Source organism: Hippopotamus amphibius, chromosome 3 (assembly GCF_030028045.1).
Source record: "Hippopotamus amphibius kiboko isolate mHipAmp2 chromosome 3, mHipAmp2.hap2, whole genome shotgun sequence".
Lineage (NCBI taxonomy): Eukaryota > Metazoa > Chordata > Mammalia > Artiodactyla > Hippopotamidae > Hippopotamus > Hippopotamus amphibius.
The window spans coordinates 163,984,947-164,002,233 of NC_080188.1; the positions used below are offsets into that span (position 1 = coordinate 163,984,947).

Genomic DNA, 17,287 nt, shown 5'->3' on the forward strand with positions numbered 1-17,287 from the left:
TATGTGAAGGCTTGAGAAGGAGAGCAAAGAAACAAATATCTATATATTGCCTCAGGGTAGAACCCCAGGGAACTTTATATCATCCAGATCAGCCTCCAGGATTTGTGAGAAATAAGGACTCTCAGTAAAACACTGAGGCATTACTGTCCAGGTGAGTTGTTTTTCTTCCCAAGTGAAAGCAAAAGGCATTAGCTAGCTTTATTAGCTGGAGTACTAAAGAATGCACTGAATAAATCAATTACAATAAAGAATTTGCTTCCAGGGAAAATGGATGTTAGTAGCACAGGAGGGTTAGAGACAACAGAGCATAGAGGGAAACAATATTCGCTGCAGAGGTCCTAGACAAACCTCCACCCTCAGCACTTTTTTTAGCCTATGGTTTATTTCTTTGGCTTTTATTCAATATAGAAAAAGTAGCATTTACATTGGTCATCTGCAAGAAGAGTTAAAAGAAAAACAAAACATGGAGATAAAATGAGAGCCACTCACTTAAACCTCTTTAATTTTTTTTAAGCTCTTTATTGGAATATATTTGCTTTACACTCTTGTACCAGTTTTTGAGGTACACCAAAGTGAATCAGCTGTATTTATACATATATCCCCATATCCCCTCCCTCCCCGAGACTCCCTCCTACCCTCCCTGTCCTGGCCCTCTAAGGCATCACCCATCATCGAGATGATCTCCTTTTGTTATACAGCAACTTCCCACTCGCTATCTATTTTACAGTTGATAGTGTAAATATGTCTATGCTACTCTCTCACTTCATCCCAGATTCCCCTTCGCCCCCCACCCCAGCCCTGTGTCCTCAAGTCCATTCTCTACATGTGTATCTCCACTCTTGCCCTGTCACTGAAGAATCTGGGCTCTTGGCAGTGGAAGCATGGAGTCCTAACCACTGAACTGCTGGGGAATTCCCTTAATTTTTAACATTTTGCAACAGTGTCAAGCTTACAGAAAAGTTTCCAGTAGAACCTGAAGACATTCTTTTGTTTTCTTTTGTGAGTCATTTGAAAGCAGGTTGCCAGCATGTTCTATCACCTTAGAAGTGCTAATGTGTATTTCATACAAGTGAGGATAATCTGCTACATAACCACAATAGGACAATCAAAACGAGGATATTAACATTGATACCATTATGATCAGATCCTCAGAACCCATTCAAGTTTCATCAAGTATCCCTATGACGTCCTTTACAGCAATAAGAATTCAGGTCAGAATGAAGACTACACAGACGATAACTAAAGACAATGTGTCAATCTAGAAAAGTTCTTTAGACTCTCCCTGACTTCCCTGACCTTAACAATTTTGAATGTTGCAGACAATTATGCTTGGAATTTCTCTCCTTTGGGCTTGCCTGGTATTTATTCAAGAACAGATTCAGTTAACTTAACGCATCTTTGACAGGACTACTGCAGAAGTGACGCTGCATTCTTCTCATTGCCTTCTATCAGGTGTGAAAGACTTCACTTTGTTCTTTTACAGGTGATATTTGTTCTGATTTCACCTGCCAGGTTTTTTTCATTGTAATGTTATTCTTTTTTTCCCTTTGTAATTAATAAGGACTTTGTAAAGGGGCATACTTTGAGATGTTGTAAATATCTGATTTCATATTAAACAATCAACTTATTTATCTATTCATCAAGGTGGAGTCAAGTTTTCCAATATTATTTCTCAATGAATCACAATCTGTTCCTATCATTATTTGTTTTAATGTTCAATTTCCCAAAATAGAGCCAACACCACCACCATTTCCCATCTCCTTCCTTCCCATCTTTAATTTTCTCCTTAGCACTTACTGCTAACATTCTAGAAACTTATTTATATTGTTTATTGTTGGTGACCTCCACTAGAATGTAAGATCCTTGAGAGCAGGCACTTTTGTCCCTTCAACCTGGATTTTGTGTGTTTTTAATATGTCTCTATCATTCTTTGAGCACTTCCTTGCTTTCTGACAAATAAAATGGTCTAGGATCATTTTACACTTTTCTTTTCCTAGGTCTGGAATCAATCACTTCTCCAAGGAGCCTACGTTTCTTTTTTGTAAATAATGGGATTTAAAGGTCAAGATCTGGGCCAAGATGTTCTCCTTGTTCTTAGGGTGTCACTGCTCCCAGGCCCTCTCACTGACAGACCTAGCGAATATCTATCTATATATAGAAAGATATAGATATAGATATCTATCTATATAGATATTAATGTTTTCAATTTCAACCTAAGACTACAGAACACATTTTGGTTTTCATTTTCATATTTATTGAGAACTTCATTCTCAGTGAGAAATCTGGCTTCCACTACGTTTAATACATTTAATTATTCAATTAGTCTCCATGTGTGTAACCAGTCTACACTGTCAGTGAGCTGGCTCATCCTGGATGCCCTCTGGACACTGTTCATGTTCTGATGTCCTGCTGTGATTCATTGTGGCTCCATGATCACTACCACCCCCTCCTACCTGTCTCCTCCCCACCTACTGGCTTTAGGATCAACTAGTTTAGGAAGTAAAAGGAGAGCAGGGAGAAAAGAAAAGGAAGAGGAACAATTACTAAAAATTTTTTATGAAGTTTTTCAATATTAGAACAAAAGTATTCGTGTCTAAAATTTTATCTTTCAGAAAAATGAAATGTGACACACACACACACACTAAACTTGTATCTTGGGGTTTTTATTACCTCAAAAAAGTAATGTGGAATTGGTGAGATTGCACTGGGTGAAGTCAAGTAGGCTCCCAGTCACGGGCATGAACAGCAAACAAATGCTTGTGTCAAAAAGGCAGAGAACTAAGCCACAGATATTGGGGCACGTGGACAGTCTGCAGGAAGACTAAGAGGACATCGCACTTATCAGTTATTCACTGAGGCAGAGAAAGAATAAAAAAATAAATGTATAGATTTAATTCGTCACCAAAATGTGTTTTTGTAAAATCAGAACTCTAGCAAATTTATACATGAACAAACTAAACTGGTAACACTGAACGAGTTAAGGAGCCTCTGTTATTGGCATTGAGAAACTGAAAGCACGTGAACAAAGAGAAATCGAGGATCCTAGATCATCCCAGTTTTATAATCCCTAGTCTTTAAAGTGTTCACGTAATCAGTTTCTAGGAAGCACTGTCAATTGTGATATAAAGGCCATGGGGTCAAGAACACAGGACTCCAGCTCACACATTAGTAACCTTGGACAAGTTTCTTAACCTCTCAGGTCTTATTTCACAGGGTTATTTTGAAGGACCAATTAAATATAAACAGTATTGCCTTGTCTTGAACAAATAAGTAAAAATTAATTTTTTATACCTCCCACTCTGCTCTGGGCACATTGATCACTTTCCTGTTCCTGGAACATGCTTGGTGCTCTGCCTCAGAGCATTTGCAACTGCTATTCCCTCTGTCAGGATGACTCTCCCCTCGAATATCCGCAGGTCCTGCCCTCTCAACTCCTTCACATCTTTAATCTGATGTAAGCATCCCATCGCGATCTTCCCCAGGGCCCCATTTAAAATTACACCCCCCAACATTTCCCATCTCCTTCCTTCCCTTCTTTAATTTTCTCCTTGGCACTTACGGGAAACATTCTAGAAACTTATTTGTATTGTTTATTTTTATTTTTTGGTATTGTTTATTGTTGGTCACCTCCACTAGAATGTAAGGTCCTTGAAGGCAGGCACTTTCGTCAGTTTTGTCCAGTCCTATATCCCCAGTCCCTGCAACATGCCTGATGGCCTGTAGTGGGCATTCCTTTGATGTGTGCATGAGTTGACCAATGGAAGAACGAACTTTCAAGTGTTCCCTTCCTGTTACATTTTTTTGTCTTTCCTCATGGGTAGAAATGTTAATGAAAGGTGAGAGGAAAAAAAGAGACATGAACAAAGAGATTGAAGAAAGGTAGACAAAAAAAGAAGAATGAGGAAACCCTTATATTTGGAATGCTAATTCTGAACCTTAACAGTTCAATGGTAACAAGCCACCATCATGCAATACAGACTGTCCCTAAAACAAGTCTTGCAGATACAGCCCTTGTCACTCTTCTGGATTTTTCTGAGGTCAACTGCTCTCTGTTGGACAAATAAGATAATATCAGCAAAGTAAACTAGAAGAGGTTATATATATTTTTTCTACATGCTGAACAAATATATATCATTTGCTCAACAAATTATACATACTTTCTAAGAAAAATCACCATGATTGGGACTTCCCTGGTGGCACAGTGGTTAAGAATCTGCCTGCCAATGCAAGGGACATGGGTTCAATTCCTGGTCTGGGAAGATCCCACATGCCATGGAGCAACTAAGCCCATGTGGCACAGCTACTGAACCCGCATGCTGCAACTACTGAAACCTGTGCACCTAGAGCCTGTGCTCTGCAACAAGAGAAAAGCCACTGCACTGAGAAGCCTGCACACCGCAAAGAAGAGTCACAACTAGAGAAAAGCCTGTTCACAGCAACAAAGACCTAACACAGTCAAAAGAAAAAAACAAAAAAATAAAACAAACAAAAAAACAAAAAAAAGAAATTCCCAAAGAACAAAGTATTAAAATAGCCATCACTGGTTAGAGATAAAATAAATGTGCAATAATAAAAACAATAATTAAAAAAAAAAGAAAAATCTCCATGATTTAAAATGACATTTCACATTGGAGTTTAGGATTAACAACTTTTATAATATTTTTTTGCAATATTTCATTAAAGATAACAAACAAAAACTCAGTTACCTCTTGCTCATTTTTATACAGATGTGTTTATTTCACGTATGTATCTATGCACATATAAATAAAAAATAGTGTTGTCTCATGGCACAAATAAATCCAGTCAGTGAATTATATTCACATACAATACAAAGTCTTACTTATTGAGACTGAACCATTAAATATTCTAAAAAAGAAACCACATTTTAAAAAAAGGACACATATGATAGTTGGTAAGGAATATCTAAAAACACAGTCTATGTCCCTACATTTGCATCAAGAAATTCATACTGATAGAAAATGTAGCTGAGCATGTTTTTACACAATCAACATCATCTGTCAATCTAACAAACTTAAAAGAGTATTGTTCTCACTCAGCTAAATAACTGCAACTTTGAGTATCAATCAGTCTCTTGACATCAGTGCTAACATTTGTCCTGTCCTTTAAAATCCAGTTGTCATGATATTTCAAATTGCCTCCGCATCAGAAATTGCTACCCTTTCCAGCACAGAAACTATGCTGTGGGTTTGCTTAGAAACTCCTTGTTGAAGAATCGTCTTGCCTCAACACTACTGAGGGAAACAGAGCAACGAGACGGATTCTGTCTTCTATATTCAATGCTTTCAACTATGGCATTCTTTATTACCTGCAAATAGAGGCAAAAGATGTATAATTAGTGTTGTTCTAAATTCATCAAAACATTTGTTTAATCAAAAAAAGAATATATATATATATATATATATGAGGATGAGTCAACAATTATCTGCACTAAGACAGTGCAGCCAACAGTTAGTAGATAAGCAGAAATGAGGCACCACGAGGAGGTACAAGACTTTCCCTAATCCTAATGAGAGAAGGAATTGGTGAAGAATTGCCCTGCTTTCTCAGTGAAACAAATACAGTTATAAACCATGGATGTCCTCTGCTTAGAAAACACTATGCTCTGTGATTTTATTGATGATGGCTATTCTTTATTTAGAATAATCTTAACATACAGCCAATTAATGGTGATTACAACCTCTAAGAACTGCTATTATAATTATCATGTACTTTTTTGGTATGAAGTTAACCTAGTTAGGAACTTTTGGAATGAAGAGAAAATCTGGAATTTGGTTGAAGCAGTTATTGCAGAGCAATGTGAATGGGCTTTGGAAGAGAGGCCTGGATAGTAACCTTGGCTCTGCTGCTGTTTTGGAACCCTGCCAAAATCAGGAAGCCTCCATTCCCAGGATAGGACTATAGGATTTCATCTTAATGACCAGTGAGACAGAAGTTTCAGGGCCAGAGGCAAGTCACAAGGATATGCTAGGATTCACTTTATTCTCTACCCCAGGGATTGTGAGGCCACATAAAGGTGTAATACACATGCTTTTCAGCCCTCTGCCATGAGCAGGAACACTTGCTAAGTCTGAGAAGTTTAGAACACCATGGCCCCTCCCACCCAGAGCAGGTGTGGCCCACTTGGCCTTGGAGATATGTGCACAGTAGGGTTTTCCTACTTCTGTATCGCGTCTCACTGGGCAAGCTGGGTTCAATGCCTGGAGGAGAGAAATGTGTGACTTGGGTGATGCTAACATGCAGTTAATATTCTGTGACTTATGTAAGGCCCAATGAGCAGGGCCCTCTATTCTCTGATGGTAACTTTAAACAAACTGTCATATTCTAGAAAGAGGGATTTATCACGGGAATGTGACACTTTCGTTTGCTTTATGATTTTTAATTATATATATATTTTCCCCAGAAGACAATTCTATATATATAATTGTCTTCTGGGGAAAATATAAAATATATATTTACTTTAAATAAATATATAAATATTTATATATTTATATTATAAATATATAATTATATGTTATATAAAATTATATAATTTTATATATAGAATTGTCTTCTGGGAAAAATGGGCTCAAATGTTACTGAGTCTTTTAAGTAAAGCAGATATTCGCTGACCCCATCTTGTCCATGAGTAAGGGAAACACGGCGACAGAAGAGGAGTCTTCAGGTCTGTGAAGGAGACCTCCAGGCACAGTTACTTGTTGGCTGTATGAGATCAAAGGGAATTAACTTATATCCTTGAGCCTGTTTCCCCTTTTTTAAAATGAAAATAATACTAATCTTGGCTTTTGTGGGAACTGGAGATTATTTATATAAAGTACTGTGCCCATAGAAAACATTCCATAATTAGCACCTATTTATTGTTGGTATTTTTAAACTGACCATATGTGAGGAAATTTAGGAGCTTTAAATTATATGTGAAGCTGTAAAGTTCACTAGAAACAAACACACCATATATATAGCCAATAGCAGGCTTATTATATGGTAGAAGTCAGCAAATCAATCCTGCTATCAAATGTGTCTTATGACATCTTCTTTTAATAACCTCTCTGTCTTTTTAGAGACCATGTCAGCAAGTTTTCCGTTGGTTTCTCCTTCTGAAAGGAGCACCAAAGCAACATGAGACACACCAACCCTTATTGCAGAGAAGTACCCAAGTAAAACTAAAACTCAACTCTTTACTTTCCAAACACCTAAAAAGCTTTAAAATATATTTAAAAAAAAAAAAAAAAAAAACCCACAGGGGACGTTCTTCTAATAATGACGGCTGTCAATTCTTTTACAATGAATCCATAAACACAAAAAATCCACCATATCAATATTGTGAACTAGTGGGTTTATCATAGTTGGTCCTTCGCAGGTGTTTTAAGTAAACAGGCTGTTCTTATAAACAAAAATGGATATTCACATTTATAAGCGAAAAAACCAAATAGTTTGCAATTAGAATGTGCATGTTGAACCGCTAGGTGGCACATGAACACTATGAAACCATGAATCAGGTTTTTCAGATCACCTGTTTGATGTGATGTAGGATTCTGTGATATAAACAGAAGTAGCTGAGCTCAGTATTACATCAATTGCTAAATTCAAACCTTTCACCATGACAAATAGTACAATCAGATGTGTTCAAAAAGGCAATATGTTATATTTGAGTCTTCCTATTTTTTTAAGATTATACTAGGAGTAATTGTCAATAGTGTTTCCATCTAATTTCCTCTCATTCCCCCCAAAACTCATTGAGACTCCAAATCCTTCCTGTCAGTTTTATCCTAGTGGGAGCCCTCATCTCTCAACCCTCTTCATCCCCACCACCTATCCCCAAATGAGACCCATGTCAAATTTCACTTGCGCCATTTAAGTCTCCCAATTTGCTGGATCCTTTAAATATTTGGCAATAAAGGCATAAAGAAAAGAAAACATGAAAAAGGTAATCTTTCCCCAAAAGGAACAAATTTAAAGATGTGAGATTGGAAGCACTCCACAAATAAGTATTGAATTCGCACAATAGAAAATTTAAAATGAGCCTTAAAAAAAAGTTACAGTATATTTTGAGAGAGAAATAAAAATTATAAATATAGCAGAATGCACGAAGATATTCTGGAGTAAATGAATGGATCTGTTGACTGCCCTCCCAATAAAAACTGAAATGTCTTAAAAGTAGGGGCTTTATTAGTCTTGTCACTCTTTAAATTTCAGCACTTAGAACAAGAAGGGGAAGAATAAATATTTGTGAAATTAATGACTGCCTAGAAGGTGCTCATTGGAGGTCAAATTAAACAGGATAAAGCTCAACTCACAGAGACAATGAGACTTGAGTTGATTTGAAGGACAAGCAGGATTTGATAAGTGGAGTGGAAAGACCGGACATCCTCAGTGAAAAGACAGTCTCATAAAGAGAGTGAAGATGGAAGGTCATGGCAGATACAGGAAACATCTGGAAAGTGGCCTGGCTGGAAAGGAGGCTGTGTCTGGGGTATACTTGGAAATAAGGCTGCTTGAGAAATAGATGGTTCAAAAGTGAGGAAAGAGTGAGAAAAAACCTTTGGCCCCATCTCAGCTCCTCAACATACCTCTGTGACTTTCAACAATCAGCCTAAATAATCCATGATTCAGTTTCCTCACATAGAAATAAAAATACCTACCTCACAGGCGAGTTTGGAATGCTGAATATTTGATAAAGGAAATATCTGGCTTATATTAAGCACTCAAAACTTTCCCTTATTCTTTTTGTTTTGTGCATTGCTGTATCCTTAGTTCCTAAAACAGTTTCCGGCACAGTAGACACTCAATAAACATGTGTTGAATTAATAAATACATAAGATGTAAACAGATTATAGGTAGCATTAAAGGTAAATGAATTGGGGCCTAATATATAAGGCCATGATAACCAACAAGGACCTAATGTATAGCACAGGGAACTATACTTAATATTTTGTAATAACCTAAAAGGGAAAACAACCTGAAAGGGAATATATAGAGAGAGATACATAGATATAGAAATATATATATGTATAACTGAATCACTGTGCTATACGCCTGAAACTAACACACTATTGTAAATCAGCTATCCTTCAATTAAAGAAAAAAAGAAATGCCTAGAGATATTGCACACAAAAAATAAGGCTATGATACATAATAAGCTTCTAAATTATTTTGTAAAAGACAAAAACTTTAATTTGTACCTAGACACTCTTAATGATGATGAAATATCAGTAAGTGAAAAAGTAAATGTCAGTCCTTCTGGATATATGCTTTTCCTCATTTTAGTTAACACCTAATTTTAACACTTTATAGGATCGTTGGAGAAAGAATTTTAAAAGCTCGTGATTATGCACCATTGGCATATGCTGTAATAAACTGTCACTGTTCTTAGAATATGCCTACTGAATTCATAAATGGAATGAGTGAGACTGCATAACAGTACATTTTCCTGTGATAACTCCATCAACAAGATCCTGGAAAAGAGACCTCAGAAGGTGTACTTCCTCCAGATTGAGGTGGTAGTTTACGGGCACAGCACGTAGCTGCAATATCTGGCCAGGCACGCACTGCATGGAGATTCTCCATGGTCAGGCATCTGCCTCCAACCAACAAGCCTTGTATCCTGACACTCACTGCCTCCTCCTCCCACCATAGTAAACTCTTCAATAGTTTCATCCAGTAAGTCGATGACATTTTTTTAAACGATTTATGAAAATTTTGTTGCATATTTATTTTAGGTGGCGAGCATTGTGATCAGTACCTCTGGAGGACACAAGGTAAATAAGGCGAGTCATTGTTTTTAAAGGCTTTACATTTATAATTAAAAGCAGAAATATGGACACATAATAATTAGTATCATTATCATATTACCTGTTTCAACTTATTGAGTGTCTCATACATGCCAAGTTCTTAAACTACATCCTTTTACTTAATCCTCATCCCGACCCCATAAAAATCTGTATCATTATTTCCTTTCACAAATGAAGAGAGTACAATTTGGAAAAGTTAACCAACATGCCCAAGGTCACCTAGCGAAGAGGCACAAGCAAAAATCTGGTCTGACTCCAAAGCTTCTGCATTTTCCACAGACCACGTGTCTACCAGTGTAAGTCACGATATACTAGGTTTCTTAAAAAAAAAAAAAACAAAATCATGAAATGCTGCCATTGTGAAAGTACTTGGGCAATGTTCAGTGAAAAGGAATTTGGGAAGACTGAGTAAGTGCAGAAACCTGACACTAATGAGACACCCAGCCTGCTGTCATGAAGTGAGTAGAAACAGAACAGAAGATCTCTAAAGATGAACTGGAATTTGGCTTCAGCAAAGCAGGTCTGCTAGAACCTCTGGGGAAAATGAAGCAATAGAAGCACACAGCGGTCAGAGACAGGTTGGCCTTTTCAGAGTAAAGATTTAAATCAGGATGTGAATTGAAGATGAAAATTTGCCTTAAGTCATGGAGGTGGTGGCCACAAAGTTGAAACCTACCTCCATGGGATTGGCAGTCAGATGTCTTTGCATTAGACGAGTTTATATACACAGTGTCCACAACTGGAGAGCAACTCCGACAGTCTATGACAAGTAAATACGTGTTGTGTTGCTGGAGCATGATTTAGTCACCTACTTTCATCAAATGGTGTGGGAATGAGTGATTTAGCTCATGATTGAGCCTAATGACCCAGCATCCTACCTCAGAGTTTGGCTGTTCTTTATTTATCATCACTTATCAAGAAGCTTTGATTCTGATAAAATATGTTTTCCTGGTTAAAAGCAGGGAGTGGGAGTCATCAGGGGAGAGAGACGACAGTGAAAACTGGAAGTCTTACCTGCGTATGACGCACACACACACATATACACAACCAAGAATCATTAAACACAAGTTTCAATGGTCATATAATTTAAGAGAAAGCCTACATTCATTCATTCAAAAAATATATGTATTTATTGCCTAGGCTGCCATTACCTATATTGACTTCTAGGATACAGACACACACACAGGTATGGTTCCTATTTATTATTAAGCATCTTCTGTTTGCAAGGTACTGTTCATACATCACCTGATTCAAGATTCACTACTGCCACTAAGATAGGTGCTGTGACACCTGTTTCAGAAATGAGGAAACCGAGGGTCAAAAAGTTTAAGTAGCTTATTCAAAGTCACACAAATAGCCTAAGAGCTAAACATGATATAAAGTCCATGGCCTTGCTTCTACTTACTGTGTCAGAAAAGTTCTTAGAAGCAATTAAAACCTGCTTAATTAAATGGCTTATGAAAAATCTATATTTGATGAGCTCAGAACAGTTATTTTGGAATTCAGTCTGGTTTTGTTCAGGCTTTAACTTTTTCATTTATGTGTTGAACAAATTACTTTGAAGAATGTTTGTAAAATACATAAATGGAACTATATATTTCTTTATAGAAAATAGCTTAGCAGGTTTTATATAAACCAGAACTGAAAACAATGAGAGAAATGTAGTTGTGTAAGTTACATATATAGACACACATGTATATATACATATATGTATATATACAGATATGCTGTGTGTGTGTGTGTATCCTTTATTTTCCCAACTCCAGTAATATGACTTTACTTATTCACAAATGACGGCTGACAAGAAACACTTCAGAGCTGCAGAAACTGAGAGTTATTGGGAAAAATTTCATATGTTTACAAAAATTAAAGATATTGATTAATAAAAATTAAAGATATTGATTAATAAAGGTATTATGGTGTAACTGTTATAACTGCACACAATTGATCATTACTAGTTTCAGTCCAAACTAAACAAACAAGCAAACTAGATGTGCCAGAATTCTATTAGATCACAAAATCTAATTAAATCTCATGCACTTAAGACTCATTCGCACATGGTACATTCTTTTACTCCATTCATACAGTCTCCAAAAAGACTGACAAACCAGGTATGATGCCTTTCCCTCTCCATTTAATTTCTTTCTTTCTGTTATTCTTTTTTTTCTAACGTGCAAAATCTGATTAGGCCAATGAACTCTGCCTTTTACGACCGCTAATCATTTGTGAGACACAATGACGTGGAACCGCAAGCCAACACATGATTCCAATTACACAACAGTGGTCCTAAATGGTGAGTTAGCAGCTAAAGAATTTTACACAGAGACAGAATCTTAGCAGCAGATATACTAGTGATAGGAATAATACTGAAGAGAATGACTTGTTTCTAACGTTTCTGAAGCAAAGCATGCTTGATATCTCCAGGGCTAAAAATGGAGAGTGCTGCTTTGGGAGACATTCCCAAGATCCACAAAAATAAAGACATTTAAAAGTATGAGTGTATCCATTAAAATTCATGCTATTTTTGCAGATTAGCTACACTTCTGGTTGTACTCACTTCCTTACTCTTATATTTCCATTTTATCACTTTTTACTTAAAACTTATTTTATCATATGATAAGTACACTAGATACTTTGGGAAAGAAGCTGCGGATTAACTGTCTTTCAATCAAATAATATTATAAAATGTAGGCTCTGCCAATTTGGAGGCATTGGTTTTCTTATTTGTGAATCTTATGGGGTTCTTCTGGACATGAATAGAATAATTCACGAAAAATGAAATGGTACAATTTGGGGGGTGTTGTCTGTAAACCTTATTTTTATTTTTAATTAATTAAAATGAGGTATTGCTAAGTTCATGTTATAAGAAGTATTTGACATTGTCAATGATTGTAGGAGATACTTACATCGATGTTGTTCAGAGTATTGAAGTACATCAGATCATGTAGCCTTTTGAATGCTTGATTTGGGTATTGAAAGTTGAAGGTTGAAAATGGTGACTCAGGGTCATCAAAAATATCAAAATCAGCTATTTCTTTCTCTTCTTTAGTTTCTCTTGGAACACCTAAATATAAGAAGAGTCTCAAATGGTGTTCTTTTGAAAACCACAAATTATCTCTGAAATCCAGGGCATGAAACATACAAATAGCCAGAAACACAATATTGGGAGCCCCTTCAGGAGTCATGTCATCCTCAGTATACACTATGAGGCCTCCGCCCATATTCCCTGGACTTGACCATTTTCATGTGTTCTGACTAAGCAACTTCCAGTTTGCCAGTATCTGCATCTCTTTGCCTGAAGGCTTTCTACCCCTCCCTAGTTAACTGTGAAAGGCTGCTTTGCTCACTGGCAGCAGGTTGGAAATTCCGTAAATAATTCTCTGTCCTAGGAAGCTGTCAACCAAAGACTTGGGTGTTGGTATATAAATTCCCTGGTTCCCTTGCAGCTTGCTGTGTTTAAGTGGGAAGGATGATTCCAGACCATAGATTCTATTTCATTTCCTAGAGTTTCCCAGCAGGATCAGGTTCTCCTGGTGGTAGCAGCTTACTAACACATCTTTTGTTTTCTGCCTTTCTTCCCCTTATCAGTTTCCCGCTCTCTTACTAAAGTTTCCTAGTTCACCCTAATAAAGCATTTGCACTTGAACCCACTGCTTGGAATCTGCTTCTGGTAGAACCCAAACCCCAAAATTAATTAATTGTCTTCATGTCACAGGAATCCCCCCGACAGCCTGTTTTTGAGAATTAATTATGATAGAAAATTCAAAATTTCCTAGGTTTTAAGTATTCTACTGTTCAATAACTAAAAATGCCAACCAATTCTTCCTTCTTTTGTGTTGAAGTATGACTCATAATAACCTCCACCTCTATTGATCTTTTCTCTGACTTCTTCCATTGTCTAGAAAAAGATCACTTTCCACTCCATAGTCTCCTTTCAAATCTTCCATGATTTTTTGTCTTTCCTTTCACAGCTACATTTTCTGGTCCTAAAATAATTTGATTTTGAGGCATTTAGCATCTTGCCTGTCAATCTCTATATCCCCTTTTGTTAATCAGTATCTTCCAGGATACAGAAGCGTCTATGACTCCTCTGGATGCCTGTGCCTTGAACTTGATTCTCTTTTTTTTTATGGAATATAACATGGCAACCTGAAATTACTAGCCATATTGTACTGCTAGAGTACATTAATTTTTATGGTCAGTTAACATTCCCAGAATTTTTTGCATGATTTGTTCTGGAACAAGGCCTCCCTTACAAGGGTAGTATTCAAAATATTTAACAATGTCTATGACAAGGGCACCAATCAATCAGAACAAATAAAATCTGAAGTTGTGGAGTAAAACCCCTGAAATTTTTACTGAGCTAGTTGTTCACCCTTCAGTTTCTGGACTGTGAGGAGCTCAGGGGATCTTGGGGTAAGGAAGAGGGGGGAGTACTTGGGGTCTCAGCATAGTAGCCATTTATCAAGGTAAGGGAAGTGTTCAATGCTGTAACAGCTGGTAAGGCAGTGCCAGCGTGAACCAGCTTAATGTCTGTCTTATTCTTTATCAGATTTCTACTTTACAGAATATAACTCCCAATGTACCTGGAGCCTTGTACTTTCTGAAATTGATGTTGGCCAGAACGAAGTGAATGATGGTTGGGCAATCTTTATCAACATCAGGGTTCTTGGGTTTAAAGACATAGCATTCCTTCAGTCCTTCTCGATCAAACACATAAGGATCAATCTTTGGAAAGGGAAGCTTGTTCATTCTTGCCCACTTTTCTGCAAGCAGAAGTTCCTATGGAGAGAGGAAAAGATCATTTGTTCTGTTGGTCTGCTCATCATTCAATATTCGTTAGGTGTCTACTCTGTGCTAGCAGTATACTCCTTGCTAGGATGAATAATGACCCTGTTCTTAAGAAGCTTATCAATCCCCCCAAAACATAAAATTACTCCATAAACAAACTCACTATTATTTTGACAGTTCTTTGTATAGGGCTAGTTCCATAGGAGGCATTTTAAAAATTAATGAACTGAACTGAATGAAATTACATTGATGCAATTGCTAGAGGAAAAAACATATATATTATGGGTTCTGGGCATTTATAAACCATGTGAATTTTTTTAACTCTTCACAGTCAAAAAACAATCTGTTGAAGCAGAATGAGGAGCACTCTGTTACTGAATTTTTACATGCATCTTCTCCACAAAACTGATTAAAAATTAACAAATTTGATGAATGCATTTGAGCACAGCTCTGAATTAGCTTTTTTTTTCTCTTCTGTTTATGAAAAGAAGCTGAGCTTCTGGCTTCATTTGTTATTCCACGTGCAGTGGCCAAGAGTTGGCCATACTGGGCGTGGCAGATTGTAACTGCTTCCTCATATTAACTCACTTCCGGGTAAAAGGCTTATACATCCCCACTGGAATGAGAAGACACCTGGCACACAGCCACAGTAGCTGATTTGCACCCACTGACACGCAACGTGACGGAGAAATACAAATTTGCTGTCGACTACTGAGGTTTAACGTCTGTTTCCTCATCAAGGATGACTAAACACAGCAGTTAAGCACAAAAAATAAATACATTTAAACTAGAGAACGTAAATCAACACAGAGACGTGCAGTGAATAGAGCTTATTTCTATTGAAATGCAGCTGAAGGGCAAGGGGGACAAATAAGAAGCAGACTGTGTTGCTGGGAGAAGCACCAACTCTGGAGCCAGACTGCCTGAGTTAAAGCGCAAGTTCCGGGACCTTAGGCATGTTCCTTAATGTCTCCACACTCAATATCCTCAAATATAAAGTACAGATGGCAATGACAGCACATATCTCATAAAACTTCTCTTAGAATTAAGTAAATTAATATGAGTGCAGTACTTACAACCACGCCTGTCACGTATTACATGCTATACAAATGTTTGACAGATCAGTAAAGAGATGAAAGGGGAAAAATGAAGAAAGAAAAGAGGAAAAAGGAAGAGAGACAGCAACAGTTTAGGGAAATCCCTAAAGAGGGGAAGTTTTAGAGAAATGATCACTATTATCTGAAGTTTTTTTAACTACTCGTCATCACATTGATTCATTCAATAATAATTATTAGTTGCCAATCTAAGCGCCACGCTAGAAGGTGGAGACAACACTGAGTAAAACTCTAGTTCTCATGGGATGTACATAGCCTGGTGCGTCAGAGATAGTAATCTAATAACCCTTCAGGTTTAAAACTGTGGCAAATGCTATGAAAAAAATATTTATTCGCCATGAGATTTTGCAGTATACCTGGACTATTTTCTCAGAGTGCTTATTAATTCATTCAGTGTTATTACTGAGCACCTACGTTCTAGGTATAAGAGAGGGGCTGTCCTTGGATACCTAGGGATTATAAGTCAATGGGAAAGATAAAGAGTAGATATGATAGTGCAGTATGGAAGAGGCAGGGAACATGATGGATGGCTTCATGCCTGGGCTGTGCAGCCTGAAAGGCTCAGCACATCTTGACTTGCAAGCTCGGTGATCTGAGACAAACTGCTTAGCACTACAGCTCAACCGGGAAGAAATTATTTTGTGGGCGGAAGTATCACTGAGGCTCTCCTGATGGCACCATTGGGATCATCAGTAACAACACACACATGGATCAGGCTGTGTACTATCCTTGAAATAGCAGGCTCCCAATCCCATTTTACCTACATTTTAACTGTTTCTTATTTCTCAGCAACTCATTTGTAAATAAATGAGCTGTAAGATAAAGTTAATACTATTATCTTCCCGAGCATGGCTGTGAGGATTAAATGAGATCATGTATTTTTTAAAACTCAGTAATTTATATTTAAGAAAATAAGTACTTTAAAATAGCACCTTCAGTTCAGAGAAAAACACGTTTTTCTTTGAACTTTCACTGTTCCTGATACTTCTGGAATGTCGTTGAATTTTAAGTTGAATGACTCTCTCAATGCCATTTACTGAGAAATAAAAATCTGGGAGAATAAAAGGTTTGATATATAGTAAAGCATTTGTTTCATAAACTGTTAAGCTAAATGTGATTATACTTCACTGAAAATCATATATATATATGAGTAATTGCTTGCTTGAAACTTGAGAAAACTTTTATTTCTAAATCATTTTTCTTCCTGTTCAGTGGAATTATTCAGCCTGTTATTTCTTGTCTAGCACTGTTCACAGTTACTCATTAAAGATTATTCAACATCAAAATAAAACTAAAAGTTCACACTGTGGAATTGCGTGAGAACAAGGAAAAGAAAGAGCTTTCTAGTGTTTACAAACATGACTCAAGGGTATGACCAGTCTTGTGTGGATGTGTGGAGAAAGAGGAAAAGGGAATTGCATGAGGTAAAAAACCAAGCTATTTTTAGATAGCTATTTTATGCTGGAATCAGGAAGAGACAGAAACTTTCCCTTTCCTTATACGATCCTGATGTGGAAAAGATTAAAAACCGATGACCATAAAGGCAGTGATTACAGGATGGAAAAACCATCACCT

The 17,287-nt window shown here is 37.0% G+C and overlaps 1 protein-coding gene across 3 annotated transcripts in view; it reads right to left on the reverse strand.

Moving 5' to 3' along the window:
- Window positions 1-4,713: 4,713 nt before the first annotated feature.
- The window catches only part of PLA2G4A (phospholipase A2 group IVA), a 143,889-nt gene continuing 131,315 nt past the window's right edge, over window positions 4,714-17,287 (reverse strand). For all 3 annotated transcript variants that reach the window (XM_057728949.1, XM_057728950.1, XM_057728951.1), the window contains 3 exons: window positions 14,393-14,588; window positions 12,713-12,870; window positions 4,714-5,326 (listed from right to left, as the gene is read on the reverse strand). In XM_057728949.1, coding sequence (XP_057584932.1) covers window positions 5,195-5,326; window positions 12,713-12,870; window positions 14,393-14,588 — 486 coding nt within the window. In that variant the 3' untranslated portion in view covers window positions 4,714-5,194. The remainder of the gene's footprint in view (window positions 5,327-12,712; window positions 12,871-14,392; window positions 14,589-17,287) is intronic.